Here is a 26,997-nt window from a genome sequence, read left to right on the forward strand (position 1 = left end):
CTGAGGTGGATTTTTTAAATTTTATTGGAGTTTGCATAATTTCTGCCTACAATTTGACTTAGAGTGGAAGACCTTCTTATTTTATCTTGCCTACATTTAAATCTGTTAAAATACGTTCAATCTGTTAAATATGAAAATCAACTTTATTGCTATTACAGATGGCATTTACTATCAGTAAAAATAATTTGCCATGTGCTGTGTACTTCAGTAGTTTACATGGATTATCCCAAACTTAATACCCTAATAACCTTGTTCATTAACTTCAGTAGTTTCCTTTCTATACATGAGGCACTTAAGTTCAGTGAGAAGTTTATATAACTTTTCTTAGATTAAGTGGATTGTTATTGGCAGAGCAAGTATTAGACCTAGAATTATTTGAACCTCAAACTTAAGTTCTAAAAAGACAAAGACAAATTCATAGCTTTTAATGAATATTGTCAAGTTTTCCTCTGGAAAAACTAATTTCTTTGTAAGTCCATCAACATTGACCAACTTAAACAAATCTAATACATTCTGCTACTGTATGCCATCATGATTTGAGTAAGACTGGAGAGTAGATTTTAAATACAACTTTAAAAATGTATGCAGTTCCAAGAGGACAGGGTGGTAGAGGTCATCTGTAATTGGATTGTGGTAATAGCTGCATAACTCTTTAAATATATTAGAAATCATTAAATTGTACACTTAACCATTTAGTATATTAAAGTCACGATGTGCTAAAGCAGATCATAAGGTATACAGCCTTACCTTCATTTACTGAAACACATTCACACTCCAGGGGATTAACTTTGTCCAATCTGTCTTCTCTCAACAGGCCCCTGTAAAAATAGCTGTCATTTTCAAGCAGCTTAGAGTTCTCATTGATTCCGTTTTAAGAAAAAAGCTTGAAAATCCTAAGATGTCCCTTGAAAGTAAGTATTTGATTATAATGTAAGTAGAAAACCATATACTGTTAAATATTGCAGTACATTAGAGCACACTGAAGTCTTCAAGTCCATGTGATTAAAAGCTGTTTTAGTAAAATTTATTTTATGGTGAATTCTATCAGACTCATAGACAGTGCTTCATTATTCACAACCTAATTATCCTCTTAAGATTGTTAGTTTACTCCTTCCTCTTTTAAGCTTCACTTCTAAACTGCTGGCCATTTCACAGAAAAAAGGATAGTAAAACTGAGCATTGTAAACTTGGATTATAAGGGACTTTCTGTGAAGTTTCCAGCATGTTTTTCTCCACAATTCTCACAAATGCTGAGCTAGTGTATATTAAAAGTACAACATCCTTCCAGCAGAAATCTGCAATAGACATGGAAAGTTAGATCACATTTTGATATGTTAAGAGATGTGGGGTCTTTTCTTAGGGATCTTAAAAATACTGTTTCTTTCTAGACCTGTCATTGTTTACGTTGCAACAAGTTATCTTTTCTTTTTTTTAATGTCATAGTAGCCCCCAAGAATTTGAATGTCAGGCCATGGTCCCAGTTATCAGAATTTCCCATTGCAACCACTGAAACTCAGGGCATTCCTTCACTGAAGTGTCTAATATAAAGAATTTCAGTATTACAGCCCTGATAATTACACCTAGTAAAAAGAGTAGTAAGAAGTTGTTAGGAAGTCACAGTATCAGAGCAACTGGTTAAAAGTAGAAGTTATCTGTTAACAAAGCCTCCTTAGCAAATAATGTGGCCTCTGTTGCTCTGTTTGTCAAATTAATTGGTGTTTGATACCTTTGTTGTGTAGAGAGATCTGTCACCTACCTATTGACACCTCTTCAAGAGCACTTTGCTGTTAAAGGTAATTGTTTCATGTTTAGTCCAAAGGAAACAAACTATTTCCTTCCTCCTTGCCCATGCTGTGGAGATCCCTACATCTTCTGAGGAACATGGAACAACCAGTAAACCCTGCAGTACATCTCAGCCAGCACTCCTTCTCTCTCTCAAAATAAATAAACTTTTCAAAAAAACAACAACCATAAGATCTAAGTTTATTTATTTATTTTGAGAGAGAAGGAGAGTGAGGGAGAAAGACTCCCAGGCAGGCTCTGCATTAGGGCAAAGCCCAAGGCAGGCCTCAAGATCATGACATGAGTTGAAATCAAGACACTTAACCAACTGAGTCACCCAGGCACCCCTTTAAGGAATTTTTAAAGAAACAATTCCTAATAAAGGACAAATAGTTATATCACATCATCTCTTTGGGCCTTAAGCCTATTTTTTGTCAAAGTAAGGTGTGGAATAATGGTAACAATAATTAATAATATTTGTAGTGCAACAAATTCTATTATGTGGGCATCTCTTGTTTGAATCTTGTTGGAATTAGTATTGCATTCTAACTTAAAAGAATCTTTTAATCAAGTGTGCCTGTTGGTCACACGTGTATACATTGAGAATTTAGCCAGTGATAAATTTGTTCATGGTTTTTGTTTGTTTGTTTTACTCAGATGACAAGATACTACAGATCATTACAGAATTGATAAAAACAGAGAATAAGAACTGAAACTGAAAGTCATGGTCAACTGCTTTAAAAATTAAGATGAAGATACAGTCATGAAATTATGTGAAAATCGACCATCCCATTAAGTATTTCAGTACTTAAAATGTTGGTACTAGCCATAACTTAAAGGTGGTGGAAAAAAAGCACATACTTTAAACATGTGTAATTTTCTAGTTCCTTTTTAATGATGATTATTTGCAATGTATTTGCCACTACATTTACAATAAATTCTTTGGTATCATCCATGCTTTATACATCCTTATGTGCCTGCCTGTATAGATTCTGTAACTTAGTGTTGGGATTCCCTATGTATACACTCTATCCTCCAGCAGTCCTTCTCATCAGGAGAGTTTAGACCTTCTTGACCCAGAAGAGAAAATGAGCTTCAAAAGCAGTTGTAATGTAATTAAATTTCCATGAAAAGGAACAGCTTCAGAAGTCAGTTATTTAATATTTGATAATCAAAGTTAAAACCTAAATAAGTATACAGTATTAATAGATGCTATCTATCCACTAAGCATAAAGATGCAGTGCTAGAGAACAGGCAGGAATGGTTAATGCTACTGTTAACTTTGGGATGGATAGCTTATACCATTTACCTTTTCATATCAATGACCTTGAATCCTTGTTTGCACTCATAATTGGTAAAGTCAGTAAATGTGAGATAGTACTTGGATATTTTTTAGTGGCTTCAGTTGTTTCACTGAGAATCTTTTGAAACTCCATTTTGATTATGTAGAGGAATTTTCCCTTCATTTCTTATCAAGATTGTGGAAGAACTTCAAATATAGTCCTGTGTAGACCAAATGGCAGGAATTCTATCTGAAGGACAAAAGATTAGAATAGGAATCTAGTCCAAATGCTGGACTCTCATAATAGGTACTCAATATTTGTTGATGAGTGAATAAAAGAAGCTGTGACTTTCACTTTATGTGCAGGTGGAAGTAAAAATAAAATTAGAGATTGCTACTAAGTACTAACTTTCTGCCTGCAGTGTGATAAGGGAATTGAGAGCAAGTCAAATATGATTGCAGTTTGGAATCACTAGCTAGTGCCATTAATAGAACTGGAGACGTCAGAATAAAGAGTTAGTTTATATGCTGGAGGAGGATCAGTTTGTGACCTACGGAGACTGTGGAGTCCTACAATAGAACTAATGTTTCCCATCACCTGAGTGTGCAAGCTAGTGCCCAAATGTTTTTTAGATATTAACTCATTTAATCCTCACAACAACCATCACAATAGGTAGTTCATTATACCCTTTTTACAAATGAGGAGACTGAGGCACAGGTAAGTGAACTAACTAGCTCCAGATCACACTGATAGTAACTGGGCCAAGAACCATTTAAATTTCCGAAATGTAACCATTATTCCTTTGAAAATGTCAAACAGTAGCATCAGGATTAGGGCCAAAGGGCCCTCACCCATCACTTGGACCCAGGTCACCATCATCTTTCACCTACATCACTGTGGTAATCTCCAAACTAGGCTCTCCCCTTCTTACTCTTCTATAATCCATTCTCCTCCATAACTTTAAGAATAATCGTCAATTTTTTTTTTTTTTTTTTAAATTGTAACTCCAGTATAGTTAACATACAGGGTTATTTTAGTTTCAGGTGTACAGTATAGTGATTCAACAGCTCTATGTATTAGTGCTCATTGTGGCAAGTGCACTCCTTAATCCCCATCACCTATTTAACCCATTCCCTGACCCACCTGCCTTCTGGTAACCATCAATTTGTTCTCTATAGTTAAGAATGTGTATTGTGGTTTGTGTCTTTTTCTCTTCTTTTTTGTTCCTTAAATTTGACATGAGTGAAATCGCATGCTGTCTTTCTCTGACTTCGTTCACTTAGCATAATACCCCCTAGTTCCATCCATGTTGTCACAAATGACAAGATTTCATTCTTTTATGACTGAGTAGTACTCTGTTGCGTGTGTGTATACATGTGTATACATACACATGACCTACAAATTTCTAAATGATCTGTACCTTACAACTCTCCAACCTCCTTTTCTCCTGTCCCATTTCTCACAGTGCTCCAGCCACACCAGGCTCCTTTTGAATCCAACTGGCCTTTTCAACATTTGCACATGCTCTTCTCTGCTGTAAAGTACTGCTTCTGTTCTTTACCAAACAGAACTTATCCTGCATCATTGCTGTCTCCACAGACCACCCTACTGACTACCTCACTGACCACTCGTCCTGAAGTATATCTCCCCTTCCAATTGTTCTTACGACACAATATTTTCCTCAGCATGTAACATCTGCTTTTTGATTTCTCCCACTAGACTATATGCTGCACCATGACGGTGTCACTCATGAATGTATACTGAATACAATGCCTGGCACATACAGGCGTTTAATAAATGTCTGCCAAATGAATCATTGAGAATGAGGGAAGTGAGAACAAGGAGTCAAATAAAACCGCAGCTTCTTATGGAAGTCGAGAAAGATAATTAAGGGTGGCAAGGAAGGACATGGTCACAGGTCCCACAACCACCTACACATTCAAAGACTGACTAGGATGTATGGGACTCAGAGGCTATAGTTGATTCTAGAGAATGGATACACAACAGGATTAGCAAGGAAAAAAGACATCACATAGACTCTGGCAGAATCTACACAGGCTTCCCATACATGTTGTGCAGTCTTTCTACCCACAGAAGCCCAGTTGAGACTCAGAGTCCAAAAGTATTTTTCTGGAGGTTGCTCATGTAGGCACAAAAATCAAAACTGTAACTATCAAAATTCCAGACTCCCAGAAGAAAAGCAAGCATTCAGTGCCCCAAGCAGGCAAAACAGTGTTACCTGAAAAACATGCAACTTTTCAAAAGCCAAGCTCCCAGGCTCCAGCCAGGAGCCAACTCTGCAGGCAGGCTCTCCTAAAGATAGCAACCTGGGGGCTGCAATGTTAACCCTCCATACACACAAAGCCTAATTTTTAGGTAATGAATACAAACTCAAAGGCTGGGACACCAAATCAGTATTCTTTACAGATATGATGAAGAAACAAGGCTAAGAGGTTGAGGAATGAGATATTTTAGGATGGGAAGATCCTCACTGATTTGCAGACAAAACATATAACCAACAGAGAGACTAAGAATAATATTAGTATGAGGGGTGCTTGGCTCACTCGGTGGGTAGAACATGCAACTCTTGAATTCAAGCCTCAGGGGCATGGAGACTATTTAAAGTGTGTGTGTGTGTGTGTGTGTGTGTGTGTGTGTGTGTGTGTGTGTGTGTAATATTAGCATCAGAGAGAACCCAACAAAGAACTAAACAAGATTATCAGGAACAAGTTGGGAAGGCTTTTTGGCTTTCCTCAGCAATGAATGCTTAGGATCTTGAGATGAACAGATAAAGTCGATAGTGGGCATCTTTTGCTTTCAGGTGACCATGAGATCTTAGAATGAAACAGACTGTCTCATTGAATCACTGTCCAAAAATGCTTAAATAAAGGCAAACGGCACTAGAAGAGAGGCCATGGACAAGGAAAACGGAGAGGCTGAGGAATTAGAAGTCAGAATCTAATCCTAATTCATTGTGAATAAGTGAAAGGTAAGGAGGGTGATTAAGAAAGAGAATGTCAGAATTTATGTATGTATGTATGTATGTATATTTTGAGAAAGTGCATGCATGCATGAGCAGGCGGGAGGTGGGGGCAGAGAAAGAGGGAGAGAGAATATAAAACAGGCTTTGCACTGTCAGTACAGAGTCTGACACGGCTCAATCTCACAATACGATCATGACTTGAGCCAAAGTCAGGAGTAGGATGCCTAACTGAATGAGCCACCCAGGTGTCCCAACAATTTCAGGATTTAAAATTTGAGATGTAATTGTTGCAATAAGTAAACCTAATGCTGGTAGACAACAAAATAGACATGGGTATCACAGAAGATAGGTTCAGAAACAGGATGATCAATATGTTGTTTTATCAGTGTGGACGCAGGAGAAGGATGGAGAAGACTAGGCCAGTGCTATTGTGCCATGGTTGGTGGGAAAGCAGCAAAGTGCCGGACCTTAAATACAGGGCCCTAGAGATACACGGTGGCAGAAAGGAGGCAGAAGGGAGGGAGGGGATCGTATGAGAAAATGGCATTCTCTTCAGGTAAGAAGTTGTTGAATCCTGGTAGTGGTATAGGAATATTTCAACCTCTTCTCAAGGTACATCAATTCTTACATTCACAAGTAGAACAGTCTTAATTAGAGAAGATTAGCTGGAAGGAAAGGAAACATTAAAGGAAAGCAGATTTCTATTAAAAACTTTTTTCCAGGGGCGCCTGGGTGGCTCAGTCGGTTGAACTTCCAACTTCAGCCCAGGTCACAATCTCAAGGTTGTGAGGCTGAACCCCACATGAGACTCTGTGCTGGCAGCTCAGAGCCTGGAGCCTGCTTTGGATTCTGTGTCTCCTCCTCTCTCTGTCCCTCCCCCACTCATGCTCTGTCTCTGTCTCTCAATAGTAAATAAATGTTTAAAAAAATTTTTTTAAGCATTTTTTTCCATTAAAAATTTTTTAGGGTCTCCTGAGTGGCTCAGTTGAGGGTACAAGTTTGGCTCGGGTCATGATCTCTCAGTTTGTGCTTTGAGCCCACTGGGCTCACTGCTATGAGCACAGAGCATGCTTCAGATCCTCTGTCCCCCTCTCTCTGCCCCTCCCGTTTGAGCTCTCTCATAAATAAAACATTGAAAAAAACTGGGTGGGGGGGGGCACCTGGGTGGCTCAGTCGGTTGACGGTCCGACTTCAGCTCAGGTCATGATCTTAAGTGATCTTATTTTTTTAAGGGCTCCTGGGTGGCTCAGTTGAGCATACAATTTTGGCTTGGGTCATGATCTCGAGGTTCATGAGTTTAAGCCCCACACCCGGCCGGCTGCGGTCAGTGCAAAGCCTGCTTAAGATCTTCTGTCCTCCTCTCTCTCTGCCTCTTCCCCGCTTGTGCTCTTTCTCAAAAATAAATAAATCTTCAAAAAAATTTTTTCAACTAAACATTATGTGATAAGCACTGAACTAAGAGCTTTATTATATTTTTGTTTAGTCCTGACAAAAATCCTAAGGGGAGACGGATAATTTATTTCCAATTTATAGATGAGGAAATTGAGGCTAAGAAGCTAAATTTTCTGAGGTCACTCAGCTAGTGAGGAAAAATGAAAAGACCATTCAAAAATAATCTGAGCAGTATACAGGCATAAGGATAGATGTATAGATCTATGGAACAGTATTGAGAATTCAGAAATGGGGCGCCTGGGTGGCGCAGTCGGTTAAGCGTCCGACTTCAGCCAGGTCACGATCTCGCAGTCCGTGAGTTCGAGCCCCGCGTCAGGCTCTGGGCTGATGGCTCGGAGCCTGGAGCCTGTTTCCGATTCTGTGTCTCCCTCTCTCTCTGCCCCTCCCCCGTTCATGCTCTGTCTCTCTCTGTCCCAAAAATAAATTAAAAAAAAAAAAAAAAAAAAAAAAAAGAGAATTCAGAAATAAACCCACCCATCTATGGTAAGCTGCTTTTTAATAAGTGTGCCAAGACCATCAATAGATAAAGAGCAGTCTTTTCAAGAAATGATGCTGGGACAAATGGTTATCCATATGCAAAAGAATTAATTTGGACCTTGATCTTATGCCATATTCAAAAAATTAAGTGCATCATAAAGCTAAAAGTAAAAACACTGGTTCTTCAAAGGACACCATCAAGGAAGTAAAAAGTCAACCCATGTAATGCAACAAATTATTTGAAAATCCTAATAAAGGACTTGTATTTAGAATATATAAAGAAATGTTACAAGTCAATGGTAAAAGAGAACCCAATTAAAAAATGAGCAAACTAGGAATAGAAGGAAATTACCTCAACATCGTAAAGGACATAGATGAAAATCCCACAGCTAACATCATACCGATGTTGGTGAAAAACAAAGCTCTCACTCTTAGATCAAGAATGAGCAAGGATACCCACTCTAACCACTTTTATTCAGCATAGTACTGGAAGTACTAGCTAGAACAACTATGCAAAAAAGAGAAATAAAAGGCATTCAAATAAGAAAGGAAGAAGTAAAATTATCTCCATTTGCAGGTGACATATCATATGTAGAAACCCGTTACCTCTCTCCCTCTCTCCCTCTCTCTCTCTCTCACACACACACACACAGTTAGAACTAATATTCAGCAAATTTGTAGGATTAAAAAAATTAACATCTAAAAATCAGTTGCATTTTTACATACTTAACAAAGAACAGTCAAAAAAAATTTAAGAAAACAATTCCATTTGCAATGGCATAGAAAATAATGAATTATTTAGGAAGAAGTTTAGCCAAGGAGGCAAAAGACTTGTGTACTAAAACACTGCTGAAATAAATTAAAGATGACACAAATAAAAGGAAAATAAATGCTTATGGATTGGAAGACTGAGTATTGTTCAAATGTCTATACTACCCAAAGCAATCTACAGATTTAATGCAATCCCTATAAAAGTCCCAATGGTATTTTTTACAGAAATAGAAAAAACAATTCTAGGGGTTCCTGGGTGTCTCAGTTGGTTGAGTGCCTGACTCTTGATTTCTGCTCAGGTTGTGGGACCAAGTCCATGTCAGGCTTGTGCTGAGGGTGAGGCCTGCTTAAGATTCTCTCTCTCTCTCTCTCTCTCTCTCTCTCTCTCTCAGGTCATGATCTCATGGTTTGTGGGTTTGAGCCCCACATCAGGCACTTATAGTGCAGAGCCTGCCTAGGATTCTCTCTCTCCCTCACTCTAACCCTACCTGACTTGCACTCTCGCTCACTCTCTCTCAAAATAAAAAATTAAAAAAATTATCTGTCTTCCTCTGCCCTTCTACCCTCCTTGCACGCTCTCTCTCTAAAATAAAAAAATAATAGGGTCACCAGTCCGACTTCAGCTTAGGTAATGATCTCACAGTTCATGAGTTGGAGTCCCACATGGGGCTCTGTGCTGACAGCTGAGAGTCTAGAGCCTGCTTCCAATTCTGTGTCGTCTTCTCTCTCTGCCCGCCCCCCCATTCATGCTCTGTCTCTCTCAAAAATAAAAGCTAAAAAAAATTTTTTTAATAAAATAAAAAGTAATTTTAAAAAATAAAAATTAATAAAATTAAAAATTAAAAAAACAATTCTAAAATTTATAATGGAACAAATGACCCCAAAAGCCAAAACAATCTTGAGGAAAAAGAACAAAGCTGAAGGTCTCACACTTCCTGATTTCTAAACATTACAAAGCTACAGTAATCACAACAGCATGGTATTGGGATACCCAAGACAGACATATAAATCAACAGAACAGAATAGAGGGCACAGAAATAAATCCACACCTACATGGTTAAATGATATTCAAGAAGTGTGCCAAAACCAAACAATGGGGAAAGGATAGTCTCTTCAACAGAAGCTACTGGGAAAATTGGATATCCATATGCAAAAGAATGAAACTGCACTCCATCTTACATCATACATAATAACAATCAATTCAAAATGGATTTGGGGCGCCTGGGTGGCTCAGTCGGTTGAGCGTCCGACTTCAGCTCAGGTCATGATCTCACGGTCTGTGAGTTTGAGACCCGTGTCAGGCTCTGTGCTGAATCTCAGAGCCCAGAGCCTGCTTTGGATTCTGTGTCTCCCTCTCTCTCTGCCCCTCCCCTGCTCATGATCTGTCTCTCTCTGTCTCAAAAATAAATAAAACATTTAAAAAATTTTTTAAAAAATGGATTAAACACTTAAAGCAAGATCTAAAACTGTAAAGCTCCTATAAGAAATGTAAAGGGAAAGCTTCATAACACTGGTAATGGAAATGGTTTATTGGATAGGCCACTAAAAGCACAGGCAAGAAAAGCAGGTAACATCAAAGTAGAAAGTTTCTGCATGGCAAAGGAAACACTCAAAAGAGATAAAAGGCAACCTATGGTACAGGAGAAAATATTTGCAAGCCATGTGTCTGAAAAGGGGTTAATATCCAAAATAAGTACTCCTACAACTCAATAACAAAAAACAAACAAACAAACAAAAAAAAAAAAAACAAAAAACCCAACAACAAATAACCCTAAATTATCTGATTTTAAAAATGAGCAAAGGACTATGAATAGACATTTCTCCAAAGAAGATGTAAAATGACCAGTAAGTATATGAAAAGATGACCGACACTGCTAACCATAAGGGAAATGTAAATCAAAACCATAATGAGGTATCACTTCACACCCGTTAGGATGGCTATTTAGAAAATAATGACTGTTAGCAAGGATGTTGGAAGTGCAAACTTTGCACACTGATGGTAGGAAGGTAAAATGGTGCAGTTCCTATGGAAAACAGTATGGAGGTTCCTTAAAAAATTAAAAATAGAAATACCATATGATCTACCATCATTCCCACTTCTGGATATTTATCCAGAAGAACTGGAATCACAATCTTAAAGACATATTTATACTTTCATGTTTCCTGCAGCATTATTCACAACAGCCAAGTAGAAACAACCTAAATGTTCAATGACAGATGAATGCATAAAGAAAAGGTGGTAAATGCATATCATGGAATATTTTTCAACTTTTAAGAAGAAGGGAATTCTGCAATATGTGACAACATGAATAATCATAGAGGACATTATGTTAAGTGAAATAAGCCAATCACAGGACAAATACTGCATGATTCCACATACATGAGGTATCTAAAGTAGTCAAACTCACAGAAACAAAATAGAGTGGTGGTTGTCAGGAGCCGGAAAGGAGGAGAAATGCGGAGCTGCTATTCAGTGGTATAAAGTTTCAACCACATAACATAAAAAAATTCTAGAGATCTGCTATACAACACTAATACCATATGTGTGTACTTAAAATTTATTAAGAAGGTAGATCTCACATGTGTTTTTCACCACAATAAAAAAAAAACAAAGGATATGAATAGGCTTTTTCCCCACAGAAGATACACAAGTGGCTAAAACTCATGGAAAGATGTTTAAGAGTGTTAATAATTAGAGAAATGCAAATGAAAACCCTAACAAGGTACTTCCTCACCACTACTAATATAACTAAAAAGGCAGACAATATCAAGTGTTGGTAAGAATTTGGAGAAAATGGACCCCTCATACATTGCTGGAGGAATATAAAATTGTGCAACCACTTTGGCAAACAGTTCCTCAAAAAGTTAATCAAAGAGTCAATACATGGCCCAGCAGCAATTCCATTTCTAGCTATATACCCCAAAGAAATAAAAACCTATGTCCACAGAAAAAGCTGTACATCACCCAAAGAGCCAAAGCAATCTTGAGAAAGAAGCACAAAGCAGGAGATACCAAGCTACCAGATTTCAAATTATACTACAAAGCTATAACAGTCAAAACAGTATGGTACTGGCAAGAAAAAAGACACACAGAGATCAGTGAAATAGGACAGAGAGCCCACAAGTAAACCCACATTTAGGAGGTCAAGATGCACTTGGGGCTTCATTGGTTGAGCATCCAACTTCAGCTCAGGTCATGATCTCACAGTTCATGAGTTCGAGCCCCGTGTCGGGCTCTGTGCTGACAGTTCAGAGGCTGGAGCCTGCTTCGGATTCTATGTCTCCTTCACTCTCTGCCCCTCCCTCCCTCCCTCCCTTCATGTCTTTCTCTCTCTCAAAAATAAACCAACATTTAAAAAAAATGAGAAGGTCAATTAATCTATGAGAAAGGAGACAAGAATATACCATGGGGAAAAGATAGTTTCAGGAAATGGTTTTGGGAAAACTAAATAGCTACATGCACAAGAATGAAAATGGACCACTATCTTACACCATATATAAAAACAAATTCAAAATGGATTAAAGACTTGAATGTAAGATCTGAAACCATAAAACTGCTAGGAAAAAAGACAGGAAATAAACTTTCTGCCATTGGTCTTAGCAATAATTTTTTGACCAGTCTCCTGAGGCAAGGGAAACAAAAGCTAAAATAAAAAATGAGATTACATCAAATGAAAAATCTTTTGGACAGTGAAAGAAACCAGTAACACAACAAAAAGGCAACCTACTGAATGGGAAAAGATATTTTCCAATCATACATCTGATAAGGGGTTAATATCGAAACTATCCAACCAACCATTATAAAATGGGCAGCAGGGGCACCTGGGTGGCTCAGTCTGTTGAGCATCCAACTTCAGCTCCAGTCATGATCTTGCAGTTTTTGAGTTCAAACCCTGTGTTGGGCTCTTGGACTGACAGCTCAGAGCCTGGAGTCTGCTTCAGATTCTGCGTCTCCCTCTCTCTCTGCCTCTCCCCAACTTGTGCTCTCTCTCTCAAAAATAAATCAACATTAAAAAAACTGTAAAGAAATAAATGTTACAGGAATGTATTCTGCAGAATACGGGAGAATTATGTTATAGTCTAGAATGCAATTCTAAAATACAATCTAGAATGCACAATGTCTGGAACAAATCAGATGCTTCCTAAGCGGTTCACACATATATGCCTCTAAGCTGAAACAGAAACAGCAGATATGGTAATAATACAGAAATGTGGGCCATAATGCTGAGGAACACTGAGCATCTGTCAGTCTCTCCAAAGTACTAGGAAACACTGCTCCTGAAGGATACAACTTTAACATCCACACTTGCCACATGGGAAGAAAATAAATTCAGCCACTCCATCCATTCATTTCAAACCCACATAGCTAAACAAACTTAGAGAGTGGAGCCTGCCTCTCAACAGGGCACCTAACTTCCAACAGGGCAACCGAACTTGCTACTTGCTGAAAGCTTTTGTTAACTGCAGACCCTTGGTGGCTTTTCTCATAAATTCTAAGAAATATGTGACAAGGCAGCCCTCAACAGCTGCTCTGTTTTGATCTGCACCCTGTGATTTGACATTCAAGTAGCTGCATTACATATCATGTCCTTCAGCCTTCCCCTTTGTTGTTCTTCAATAGGACCAGCTTTGCTTTCCATTTAGGACAAAGGGTTATTTCACCACAGTCTAAAGATACTAATTGCTGCCCTCTTTGTTGTCTGTGTGGTAGGGAAAGAAAAGACACGATAGATCTTCCCTATTTAACAGAGGAGCCTGAGGTTATTTTAACATAGGATGCCCCACTGGACATTAAAAAGACCTTTCTGCAACCCGCAGCCTCATCATTTAAAATAATAAAAGTAACAATAATAAGCACAGAGATGTACTAGCTTTATCTTTCATGTGGTTGGGAAAAATTCACTGTGTACAGTGAGCCTACTTCAAATTCACCTCTTTGCCAATCACCTTGAGATAACTACTTCAGGAGAATTTAACTATCCTTATCTAAACATTTGTAGGATTCCCTCCCCACCAGAAAACACTGCTCCCCAAACAAGGACATATCAATTGAACTGATATTTTGAGAAATCTCACTTAGGGAATGGATTTGCGCAACATTAAAAGAAAAAGACATTTTCACTTGTGAACACAAGCAGCACATGAGCATTGCTTTCCAAAAGGCATCCCTCACCATCTAACTGAAAATACTCCCCATTCACTCTCCAGGGCAGCACACTCAAATTGCTGCACAGACTTACTACGAGAGAGAGAGAGAGAGAGAGAGAGAGAGAGAGAGAGAGAGAGAGAGAGACACACACACACACACACACACACACACACACACACACACACACAGCAAGAGCTGGGGACAGGCAGAGAGGGAGGGAAAGAGAGAATCCCAAGCAGACTCCGTGCTGTCAGCGGAGAGCCCAACACAGGGGCTCCTATGACCTGAGCCCAAATCGAGAGTCAGATGCTTAACCGACTGAGCCACCCAAGCACCCCTGATATCATTTACATTTTGTTCACTGTTTTACTTTCAGCCTCTCCCCTCCCCATTCTGTGCAAGCAGAGGCCTTGTGTATCCTATCCACTGCTGCAAACCTAGAGCAGTGCCCAGTACTTAGTAGGCACTTGTTAAATAATGGCTGTGAAACGGCAGAGAGAGACAACTACAGTATTTAGGTACAGTGATATTCTAGTAACAGATCTTTTTTTAAAGATCCTTTATTGGTTTGTTTTGGATCTACTAATTAATTTAAAATGCATGTTCACACCAAGAATGGAAGGTGGAAAGAAAACTGAACATTTAAACAACCTATCAGTCACTGCTAAGGTACAAACCCACCCATTTTTTTCCCCTCACTCTTCAGCTCAGCTTCCTTTATGAGACCATCTCTTCACTCTGAAGAGTGAACCAAATTTGCCCTCTCCCGACAATTTAAACTTGTTTATTCAGCACCAGTGCTCTCTGTGAGAAACTAAGTCAACTGTCACTTTCTCATGTCATCACCTCCTAAGAGGTGGCTGGTTCACAGAAATCAGATACAGTCTGTGGTCATCACACTCCAAATGGCTTCACACTTCTCTTAGCGTTGAAGCCTTGCTTCTTTTTCCCTAGCTCAATTTGCGCCTCCTGGCACATGCTTGGGGTAGGGAACTCTGCCTGCCTTGCTAAACTACACCACAGAGCCTCCAAGTTTATCACAAAAAGGTCCAACCAGCTCTGACCCGCTGGGCTCCTCCATCTTTTGTGGACTCTATTCCCTCAGCTTTACTCTTCTTTCTAAGCAGTGGCCCAAGGGTGGACTCAAAGCCTTTTCTTGGTTCTCACTTAGCATTTAACGAACATAGAAGAGCATAAGGATGAATGTCCAGGCTAGAATCACAGACTTGGGTTTAAATCCTAATTTTCTGCTTACTAGCTGTGTATCTTCCAGCAAGCACCTGATCCTCTCTAAAAATTCTCTCATTTGTAGAATTGGTAAAATAACTGTACCTCTTTCGTACGGTTGAAGTGATGGTTAAATGCTACAATAAACAAAAGTGCAACATAACAAGACCTAAGAAGTCACTGAATGCTGGCAATAACAAGGTCCTATGTGATCTGGCCCCATGACTTCTCCCACCTCATCTGCTGCTCTCCTTTTCACTCCTACTCCAGCTACACTGGTGTCCTTGCTGTTCCTCCACATGGCAGACCTGCTCATGCCTTAGGGCCCCTTCATCACTATTTTCTCTGGCTAGGATGCTACCCCCTCAGATGTCCACATGGCCAACTCCCCCATTTCCTAGAGTTCTTCGCCCAAATTTTTCCAGTGAACTTTATCTAACCAATGTATTAAATAACGCAATCTACCTGTGGCACTCCCCATGTGCCAGTCCCTGTATTGCTTGTCTCTCTGGGCACTTCCATCCCTATAAACTCCATGAAGACCGGGATATTTGTCTGTTCCGTTCACTGATATATAATCCAACTTCCAAAAGAACAGTTTCACTTATAAAGTTACAAAACTTTGCTCCCGGAGTACACAGGCCCTGTTCTACTCTATCCGCTCTTTCTAATGTCCACATATAATAGTGATCACCATTTTTCAGGACTAACCTGGGTTCCCTGTTTTCTAACTTCCAGGCCACATGCATATGAAAAATGCTATTTTTGAAACAGATTACACACAAATATAGTTCAAAATTCAAAAGATCATGACAGTGTATAGCAGGAAGACCCTCTCTCTCTTATCTCTGTCTCCCAGGATTTCTTCCCAAAGGCAATCAATGTTACCAGTTTCTTGTGTATCTTTCCAGAGAGATTCTATGCATATATAAAGATATATGTAGATATTCTCCTTTTTTTTTACACAAGTGACAATATATTTGACATACTGCTCTGTACCTTGCTTTATTTAACACTGTATTTTCAAAATCCTTCTACATCAGTCCATAACCATCTACCTCATTCTTTTGTTTTTTTTTAAGTAGGCTCTACAACAAGGAGCCCAACTTGGGGCTTGAACTTACCATCCTGAGATCAAGACCCAGGCTGAGATCAAGAGTTGGATGCTTAACCAACTGAGTCAACCTGGTGCCCCCTGCGTCATTCTTTTTAACAGCTGCATAATATTTTGTGTTTTAGAAGTCCCTTATTGAAGACAATCAACATTTTGCTTTTAACAAGGATATTGTGATAAACACCTTTTTATAAAGTAATTTTGCACTGATACAGACTAATTATCAAGGAGTGGAAATTCAGAGTTAAAGATTATGTACATTTTAAATCTTTACAGATCTTGCCAAATTGTCTTCCAAAATGGCTGTACCAATTTACACTCTCACCAAAAACGAGGTCTATTTCCCTAAATCCTCTTACCAGGGGGCGCCTGGGTGGCGCAGTCGGTTAAGCGTCCGACTTCAGCCAGGTCACGATCTCGCGGTCCGTGAGTTCGAGCCCCGCGTCAGGCTCTGGGCTGATGGCTCGGAGCCTGGAGCCTGTTTCCGATTCTGTGTCTCCCTCTCTCTCTGCCCCTCCCCCGTTCATGCTCTGTCTCTCTCTGTCCCAAAAATAAATAAAAAACGTTGAAAAAAATTAAAAAAAAAAAATCCTCTTACCAAACGTTTGAACTTTTATCAATCAGATTATGTACAATATAGTATCTCATGATGGATTTAGCTTGCATTTTTCTTGTTATGAGTGAATCATGGAGGACTGTTCCCTCCTGACACCTTGGATCTACATGGGCAATTCTACCACCTAAAGGGAAAGGAGCAAAGAGAGCATCAGGCTATCACAGTCTGAAGAAAAGCTTTCAAGGCCCACTGAAGCAAGTCACTTAGTCTCCCGTATTTCAAAAGAGCTGGGGCCTGAAGTGGCCCCAAACAGAATGCTACTTTGCTTACTACTCTTTTACTTCTTCTCAATGTCCAATTCCTATCATATATGTAGGTATATCAGCAAAATTATGGCAGTTATTATTTTCCTCAGCCACATTGGATACCAGAAATTCACTTCTCTGACTTCAAGTATCCTAAACACTTTCCAATTTGGGCACTTAACTACATTAATAGAAAACAGTCTTAAGTAAATTTAATTTTTAGTGACCAATATAAATTTTAGTGACTTAAAATCAAAAGTGAGCTCAAGGATCTTGAGGTGCTAACAAAATAGTTCACATATCTGGTACCAACCCCAACCCACCTACTCTGTTTGCTAAACAAGGTATTGTTAGTAAATGAATTCCTCCTACCTCAATCACTGTCCAAGCCCTGGGGCAGGATGAGGGTTTTTCATTGAAGATGAAGTGCCAAACTGGAAAAAAACAAAACAAGGTAACTTTAGTTCTATTATATTAATACTCTCTTGAGGGTTCCAAAAACCACACCTGAAAATAAGCAGGGTCAAATCATGGTTAATCAACCTTCATTATAAAAGCCTGGGCTTAATTAGGTCCTACACTTTTTTTTTTTTTTTTTTTTTAAATGTTTGTTTATTCATCTTGAGAGAGAGGTGAGAGAGAATCTCGAGCAGGCTCCACATTGTCAGCACGGAGCCCAATGTGGGGCTTGAACCCATGAGCTGTGAGATCATGACTTAAGCCAAAACTAGAGTAGGACACTTAACTGACTGAGTCACCCATGTGCCCCTAGGTTCTACGTCTTTAAAGTATTTTAGATCTACCTAGTGCCTTTAAGGTGCATTGCACCCAGGTCTCAAATTAGAAAAGAGAAATTAATTTTAAAGACTCCTCATAAGAAAAATAAAAAGCCCTTAACTTGGACCATATTGTTCATACCACAAATACTGCATCTAAATGGCCTCCAGTCTTTTTCCCTACAATCCATTTTCCACACATCAGCCAGAATAATCTTTTAAAACAAAAGACAGATTTTCTGTCTTTTGATTAAGACCTCTTCAGTGGCTTCAGGTAAATAAAGTCTTTAGCATTTAATGTACCTTCAAGACACTGCATGACCTTGCTGTTGAAACAGTATCATGGTGATTATGGAACAGGGAGCCAGGCTGAGTTTGAATCCTTGTTCTACCCTTTACTATCTGTGGGACCTTGGCCGAATTAATTTTCCTCTTACTCCTCAATTTTCTTATCTATAAAATGAGGACAATAATAGAATCTATCTCATAGAGTTGTCGTGACGATTAAATACTATAATAATATTCATATGGATCATAACAGTACCAAACATACAAGTTTTGGGTCAGTATTAACGATTATCTCACTTTTTCTCTCCCTTACAACTCTGTGTTCCAGCCATTCCTTATCAGGTAGACCCTAGAATGTTACAAGAGCCTAATTTCAGACCTTCCAACATCCTATTCCTTTTTGTGGGGAATTGTCACCCAAATCCCTCTTCTCTTCTTTCAAGCCCCCCACCTTCTGTCTTAGCTTAACCATCACTTGCATGGGAAGCCTTTCCAGACCAGGTCAGTTAGCTCTACCATGGGCTCCATGATACCCAGATGGGGCTGCCAGATGTTATAAGGCCCAGTTAAATTTGAATCTCAGATAAACAATAATCTTTTAGTTTAAGTATGACCCACAAAATATCTGGATATCAGATAAATAACAATCTGTCAGTATAAATGTGTCCCATGCAATATTTGAAACAGACTCATGCTAAAATTTATCTGACACTTCATTTTAACTGGGTGTCCGGTATTTTGTCAAGCCTACACCCAGGAGATCCTCTATCACAATAATTTTTGAAATGTGACAAGTGGTTCTTTGTTTCTCCCACTAGAGTGCCAGCTCTATGACGGAAGGACCCCGGAAACTTTTTTCTTTTCTTAATATCTACACCCAACTTGGGGCTCAACTTGAGATTAAGAATTGCATGCTCCACCAACTGAGCCAGCCAGGCACCCCAGGACTCATGAAGCCCTCATAACTGTCTTAGACCTGGCATCACAGGCAGTCCACAAATACCAAGAAATATATCACCCATCAGTACAAAGCTCAGGTACTGCCTGTTGGGAGTTAACTACAGACACTAGCCTCACATCCACAAGTGGATAAAATGACCCTTCTGCTTTTTCACAATATCTCCAGGGTGATATTGACTTCCCAATGAAGGCTTTAAGGTGACCCCCCTACTTCATGTTCAAAAAGGACTTTGAGTTTTCACTTATTTCACTTGACTCTCAAGCCAAGTATTAACAACCACATTTAACAAATGAGGAAACAGAGGCTCAGAGAATGTAAACAGCTAGCCCAGGATGACCAATAAATGGGAGCAACAATATTGACCCTAGAAGTTGCCTTTGTGCTCCTTCCACTGTACCAAATGGACATCTGGGTTAATAAGAAGGCTCAGAATTCCTAGGTCCTTCCTCCTCATCCAGAAAGCTTCTCAAGTAAAAAGTCTGACATCTGAGCCCTCTCCACAGATTTAACTGCTCCTCCCATAATGGTCCCCCAGCAAAAGCTTGAGAGAAGACAACAAGTCCTAGCACCTGTATCTTGAAAGACCGGTGATTCTTACCTCATCTCTCAAGTTACAAATGACACTGTTTAGGTCTATAACTAAAGACCTTGCTCAGTTACAGGGAAATAGGAGTAAAACTTACCAGAACCCAAAATCTGTCTCTTTTCTCTTTCCTGCATCTCTACGAGTCAACACCCCCACATGCAACTAAATTTCCAGGGACAGGGATTTAAATTTGATTATACACATTTCTCTGCTTTCTTCTGACATGAGGTGGGAATGGCTCAACCTGCTCTTGCCTTACCTAGCAACCTCACTTCTTGGAGTTCTTCTGGAAAGTTCATCAAACTGAGGGTTGTGGGTTTTCTGCCACTGAGAAATGCCTACAACGCTGACTAGATGCTACTTGTGCCCCTTTTCCTCAGGATACGAGCCCCTTAGGAAGGTTCTCTCAGGCAGAAGACTCCAGCTTCTACCAGGACAGGAAGCTAGGAACCAAACCAGCAGTGCCCTGAGGAAACTGCCACATCCAGTCCAGTCTTTCCTGCCTGGGCACTCCGCTTCTGGTTCCAGCTTTATTTTTTTGAGCTTCTGAAGGAGCAAAAACGGAGAGCAGGGAATAATCAAGGAGGATTGAGCTGCCTCGGGGAGCGGGTTAGAAGCTAATGACCTAAAACAGAAAAGGCCGTGAGCAATTCGATCAAGCTAGCAAAGCAACCCTCCAACCATCTTATGTTCGTAACAGCTCCAGTTTACTTGGTTTGGGGTGGCAAGGGCGGGGCAAATGTTATAGGACTGCAAATCCGCAGTCGGACGTTCGCGGGGCCATTTTTCTGGTTGATTTCAGCACTATTGCCTGCCTGGCTGGCTGGAGTAGCTCCCAGATACGTAGCGCAGAGGAACTTGCGGAGGCTCTGCTCCCCGAGAGGGGCGCAAAGAGGGCTACCCGGGTCCTGGGGTCCCGCCTAAAAAAATAATTACAAACGCAGTCGAATTAGAATTACTGCTTGTATGGGTTACTAAGAAAACTCCTGTGCTGACAGGATTCTAGTTGGAGGCTTCGTTTGGAGTTCGGAAGCTAACTTTTGCAAAATTACCAACCTGGATTAGAGGCTGCGTAGAAAGCGCTAGCACGTACGAGATTATCCGGACCAGGACTCGGCGACAGCCGCGGAATCTTTTTCCCGGGAGCAATTGAGCCCCTGGGCGGTACTCTGCGTTCTCTCGGCCAGGCCACCGCCCCGCCCCCACCCTTGGAGGCGCGCACGCTCAAGCTGCTAACCTGGGTTACCTGGGTAACGCAGGACGCGCGCGGAGCTAGCAACTCCCCGCTGCTGCGCTCGTACTCGAGTAGCTCCTCCTCTCCCTTGCGGGCTGCGCAAGCCGGACGCTGCCAGCCGCTCGCTCCGAAGCGGTTCTTTAGCCGGGAAAACTCGGCCTCGTGCCGCTCAGTAATCAGCCAGTGAGAAGCCGGGGGTGTGGTAGAGGGCAGAAGCCCGCCGGGTACTTAGGGCCTCGCCGCCGATTTCGCCAGCCTATTTCGCACTTTCTTGAGGGCCTCCGGTTCCCCGCAGGTGGGGAATCACCGAGCGGCCACCAGACTGCATAATGGTGACCCCCTGCCCCACGAATCTCGTGAGCCCCGCCGCCCGGGCTAGGAGGCGGGACGACCAGAACCTCCGCGCCCCGGTGAAGAAGAACAGGCGCCCACGTCTCCGGAGGAAGCAGCCGCTGCAGCCACTGAGCCCATGCACACTCCCCGGCGACTCCGGTGTTTGCGACGTGTTCGAGTCTCCCAGCTCCGGATCTGATGGTGCAGATAGTCCAGCAGCTTCCGCGGCGCTAGGTTGCAGCCCCCTACCTGCTCCTGCCCAGCAGTTGGAGCAGCTAGATCTACAGACCTTCCGTGACTACGGTCAGAGCTGCTACGTCTTCCGCAAGGCGAGGGAGAGCCACTTCCACCCGCGGGAGTCGCTGGCGCGGCAGCCACAAGTGAGGCGCTGGTAGAGCGAGCTCCCCACCGCCTCTCCTCTTGCTCTTTCTTCTGCTGTTTGCTCTCCGCAGCGCCCCCGCCTGCGCTCACGGAGGTTCTCAGTCCAAGCGGGAAGGGGCTTTGGAGGACCGGGCCACCGTCCTCATTTTACAAATGGAGAAGAGTGGGGCCTAGATGGCTTAAGTGACTTGTCCGAAGTTTCCATACTGGTTAGCGGGGACACGGTAGAATGCAGACGAGTCAAGAAAGTTTCTAGGCTCTAAGGACTCCTCCCGACCCCGGGCAAGCTATTTAACAATTCTGAGCTTGTTTCTTAATCTGAATAGTAGGGGCCCCTTCCTCTCACTGAATTGATCTGAGGATTACACAAGGTAATGTGTATACACACGCGGCCCGAGGGCCAGGTACGAATGTGAGCATTCCGGCCCCTTGCCCGTCCATTGCTCTCTGCGCAGCAGCGCTGCCCCGTTTTTCCCCAGTTACCAGCGCATTTAAGTTTCTCCTTTGTGCCTTCCTCCAGGGAAGCTCCCTAGGTTTTTTTTGGCTGGTCCCTGACGCAGACCTTCTTTGCGCTAGGCTCAGCCGGTCCTCCCCCCACCTCCCTCCCGGCAGGTAACGGCGGAATCCCGCTGTAAGCTGCTTAGCTGGCTGATCCCCGTGCATCGCCAATTCCGTCTCTCCTTCGAATCGCTGTGCCTGGCGGTGAACACTCTGGACCGCTTTCTTACCACCACCCCTGTGGCTGCAGACTGCTTCCAGCTACTGGGGGTCACGTCCCTGCTCATCGCTTGCAAACAGGTACTTGCACACGGGGTCTTATGGGACTGCCAAACTCTTGGCCACTCTCTGGTCACCACCCGGCTTTCCAAGTGCACACGACTTAGTGCTGGGCTTTCTGAATTAATTTTGTTATACATTTCCAAACGTATGCACCCCACAGCTTTAACTTGACAGTTTCCCCCCACCCCCAACCAACAGTCCTTTCACCCGGCCCCCAAAGAAATAGGCTGAAGTCAGTCCCAAGAGTAAGTCCCAACAGCTCTTGGTAGCCTTGTTATTCTAGTCTCCCGGGGGGAAAAGTCTTTAAAACTTCTCAAACCTTTTTTTAGCTGGACTACTGTCCAGTTAGAGAAACTACTCTGGAACTATACCCCAGGTGATTAAAGTGGAAGTAACGCAGAGGCGACGGCCCAGCTATCTCGCTGGAAGGGATGGGGGACAGAGGGAGTGCTGGTTTTCTCCGGAATTTCATACGGGGGTGGGCGTCCGGCCCTGAATGCTGCTTTGCGGGGTCTGAACGCCCCTGTATTAACAGGTGGAGGTGCACCCGCCACGCGTGAAGCAGCTCCTGGCCCTGTGCTGCGGTGCCTTCTCCCGGCAGCAACTCTGCAACCTCGAGTGCATCGTGCTGCACAAACTGCACTTCAGTCTCGGCGCACCAACCATCAGCTTCTTCTTGGAACATTTCACTCACGCCCGCGTGGAGGCCGGGCAGGCTGAAGTCTCCGAAGCCCTGGAGGCACAAGCCTTGGCCCGCGGCGTGGCGGAACTGAGCCTGGCCGACTATGCCTTCACCAGCTATACTCCCTCCCTGCTGGCCATCTGTTGTCTGGCGCTGGCCGACCGTATGCTCCAGCTCCCGCGCCCGGTGGACTTGCGCCTAGGCGGGCACCCTGAGGCCGCACTGCAGGACTGCCTGAGCAAGCTGCAGCTACTGGTGGCCATAAATGAAACCTCCCTGACTCACATGCTGCCCTTCCAGATATGCGAGAAGTGCAGCCTGTCCCCGAAATTGAAATGAAAGAGACCTTTGGTTTCCTTTTTTATCCTAGCCCAGCTGCTGGACCTCTGCCATTGCTTTGAAGGAGTACAGTTTTGGCCCACAGAGGGGTTCAGGGCTCCTACTTGATCACGAGGTCATCCTGCAGGTTGCAAATAGTGTAGCATCTCCTTGTTTATTTCTTTTCCTAAGAGCACATGAGAGATCCGAGTTTTTCCCCAATAAAAAGACTATCTGTGTTGGTTTGTCTGAATGCTAGGATTGCCCGTGTTATCTCAAGGGAAGGAAGGTGAAAGCAGTTGGGGAATAGAGGCTGTCCTTAACGATGGAAGGGTCCTGCCTCCCTTCAATCCACTCTGTAGTTAGCATACCTATGTGGGAACACCAGGTCTGAGGGTCCCTTATAGGCCTGTATCCTGTGACCCTCTTATGAGGCTGAGGACTGCTCATTCCCAGAGGTCCAAAGGGAAGGTGGGATGTGAACTTGAATAGAACCCACAGCAGGCCATGCTGTCTGGAGGGGCTGGGGTGCAGAGGATGCCCAGCTGGCAAGCTTTGGTGACTATATATGCCCATGAACTAGGGTAAAGCAAGAGCTACCCTGGCAACTAACAGATGTTGGGAATGAAGGCATTGCAGGCAGTTGTGACCACTATAAATACGGCCATTTACCCTGCAGTCACTTGGTTCAACAGTTTACATATGTCTTACACCTGCTGCATGTGAGCCCAGAATAACAATGACATAGTAATCATGGCTATCATTCAGTGCTTAAATGGACCAGGCACTGTGTTCAGCATTCATTATTTTAATCCTCCAATACTATGAGGCCGAGTTGATTATCCCATTTTCCATAGAAGAACACTGGCCCACATAGTGGGTAAAGAATAGTAGAGGAACCAGGATGTGAAGGCAGTTGATTGGACTCCAGAGTCCCACCCTCAGCCACACTGCTCAACATCCCCCACTTAGAGGTTTGTGGATATGCTCAAAAATAAAACCCCTTCTTCCTGAGGTAGGAGTGAGACAAGTTATCTATTCAGTGTCTTCCATTCAATAGAAACTATATAGGGGAAAAGCAAACAGCTCAAAGCAGATTTGGAGAAACTACCTTGTACGTGTTTTCACAAGCATCCTCCCCATCCTCTCCAGCACTAGGAGCACTTACTCTGAGCTCTTCAGATCCCTTCTCTGCCTCCAGGAACTTTCTCAGTGATAGGGAAGTGGTGATCCCCAAGCTGTTTGAGGAAAAGCTGGTCTGTGATGCTGAAAAGGAAAATCATATCATCTGATTCAAGTCCCAAAATATCTAGAGCCCTCAGTCGGGCTATTGAGGGTGGAGGTAGGGCCACTGGCTCTTCTACAAAAGAGTGACTTTGGGGAGAAGTTGTTTTTACTCCATCACTCAGCCAACATTGATATGGGTGAGTTGGTGCCAGAATCACCTAGATTAGGAGTCACATATGCATGCTATTCCAGCTCTTTTTGCCACATTTTTGTGTACAATGGTTCTATTTTTATACTATGCTTTGGAACTCACTGATGAGAAATGAGTGTATTCAGCAAAATCTGGGATTGGTCTCCATGTGTAGAGATCTCCCCAAAACGCAATACTAAGAGCTCTCCTACTCCTCTTACAGATTGGGAAGTTGGATAGGGATGGAGGATGGACTGGCTAGTGACTAGGCTACTCAGGGACCAGAAGAGCCAGGACTAGGTTGTGGGAGGCTAGAGGTGTAGCTGAAAAGCTTCCTTAAAACAACAGCAATAATATTAACTTACAAGCACTAGTTGCATGACATAAATGATCTCATCTTCATAGCACCTCTTTGAAGTCAGTGTTATGCTTTTCCTTTAACAAAAAAGATTGTATTTTTTTAAAGGAATCTCCACACCCAACGTGAGTCTCAAATTCATAAGCCCAGGATTAAGAGTTGCATGCTCCAACTGACTGAGCCAGCCAAGTGCTTTTCCTAAAGATCTGGGGTTCACTGATCTGGTGGATCCTGGTTCCAATCCTCAGGCACTCTGACCCTAAAGCCAGAGCTCCTCTCCATCAGTGATACCACACCAACTCTACCTGCCTAACCTCACCTCAACTGGGTCCCCACATCTATAGATGGGTCAAAAAAGTCTCTAAGTCTATTCTAATTCTACTATTGTAGAATCATCTCCATTAGTATAAGGGATGTCTTTATTAACCCAGATAATAGATGCAAATAAAAAGGATTATGCCACCTCAAAAGAAGATTTTCGCTAATATTAGTCCGTATAAGACACAAACAAGGTATGGTCAACTAACCTTCAACAAAGCAGGAAAGAATATCCAATGGAAAGAAAACAGTCTCTTCAATAAATGGTGTTGGGAAAACTAGACGGCAACATGCAGAAGAATGAAAGTGGACCACTGTCTTACACCATACACAAAAATAAATTCAAAATGGATGAAAGACCTAAATGTGAGACAGGAAATCGTCAAAATACTGGAGAAGGACATAAGCAGCGACCTCTTTGACCTCAGGAGGAGCAATTTCTTACTAGATATGTCTCCCCTGAGACAAGGGAAACAAAAGCAAAAATGAACAATTGGGACTTCATCAAGATAAAAAGCTTGCACAATGAAGGAAACAACAAAAATGAAAGGCAGCCTATGGGATGGGAGAAGATATTTGCAAATGACATATTGGATAAAGAGTTAGTATCTAAAATCTATAAAGAACTTATCAAACTCAACACCCAAAAAACAAATAATCCAGGGGCACCTGGGTGGCTCAGTATTTTGAGTGTCCGACTCTTGATTTTGGCTCTGGTCATGATCTCAGGGTCATGTGCCTTGGGTTCCACACTCAGCATGGAATCCGCTTGAGATTCTGTCTTTCTCTGCCCCTCTCCCTGGCTCATGCTCTCTCTCTAAAATAAAAACAAAACAAAAAAGACCCAAATAATCCAGTTAAGAAATGGGCAGAAGACACATATTCTTTGGATATCTTTCCAAAGAAGATATCCAGATGGCTAACAGATACATGAAAACATGCTCAACATCACTCATCATCAGGGAAATACAAATCAAAATCATGATGAGCTACCACCTCACACCTGTCTGGTCTAACAACAAGAAATAACAGGTGTTGACCAGGATGTGGAGAAAGGGGAACCCTCTTGCACTGTTGATGGGAATGCAAACTGCTACAGCCACTTTGCAGAACAGTATGGAGGCTCCTTAAAAAGTTAAAAATACAACTACCCTATGATCCAGCAACTGCACTACTAGGTAGTTACCCAAAGGATGCAAAAATACAGATTTGAAGGGGTGCATGCACCCAGATGTTTATAGCACCATTATCAACAATAGCTAAACTATGGAGAGAACCCAAATGCCTACCAAATGACGAATGGATAAAGAAGATGTGGGGTATGTGTACATATTGGAATATGATTCAGCCATCAAAAAGAATGAAATTTTGCCATTTGCATTGAGGTGAATGGAGCTAAAGTTCATTATGCTAAACAAAATAAGTCAGTCAGAGAAAGACAATACCATATGATTTCACTCATGTGG

General features: G+C 42.0%; 2 protein-coding genes and 1 long non-coding RNA gene across 5 annotated transcripts in view; 2 read left to right on the forward strand and 1 right to left on the reverse strand.

Annotated features, from left to right (window-relative positions):
* Positions 1-2,735, forward strand: part of DHX29 (DExH-box helicase 29) — a 44,906-nt gene extending 42,171 nt beyond the window's left edge. For all 3 annotated transcript variants that reach the window (XM_019414249.2, XM_019414250.2, XM_053907359.1), the window contains 2 exons: positions 815-911; positions 2,440-2,735. In XM_019414249.2, coding sequence (XP_019269794.2) covers positions 815-911; positions 2,440-2,495 — 153 coding nt within the window. In that variant the 3' untranslated portion in view covers positions 2,496-2,735. The remainder of the gene's footprint in view (positions 1-814; positions 912-2,439) is intronic.
* LOC109246336 (uncharacterized) lies at positions 493-20,902 on the reverse strand. The gene is made up of 3 exons (XR_002071307.2): positions 20,767-20,902; positions 17,472-17,533; positions 493-818 (listed from the first exon to the last, which is right to left on the reverse strand). It is a non-coding gene; the product is annotated as an uncharacterized LOC109246336 (long non-coding RNA).
* A 78-nt stretch (positions 20,903-20,980) lies between these two features.
* Positions 20,981-23,691, forward strand: CCNO (cyclin O). Its single transcript, XM_019414252.2, has 3 exons — positions 20,981-21,657; positions 22,271-22,456; positions 22,974-23,691. Exons 1-3 carry the CDS (start codon positions 21,274-21,276, stop codon positions 23,457-23,459), a joined length of 1,056 nt encoding a protein of 351 aa, XP_019269797.1. The 5' UTR covers positions 20,981-21,273; the 3' UTR covers positions 23,460-23,691.
* The last annotated feature ends 3,306 nt before the right edge of the window (positions 23,692-26,997 follow it).

The sequence above is a fragment of the Panthera pardus genome, unplaced genomic scaffold (genome assembly GCF_024362965.1).
Source record: "Panthera pardus isolate Hobbes unplaced genomic scaffold, ASM2436296v1 HiC_scaffold_2, whole genome shotgun sequence".
Classification (NCBI taxonomy): domain Eukaryota; kingdom Metazoa; phylum Chordata; class Mammalia; order Carnivora; family Felidae; genus Panthera; species Panthera pardus.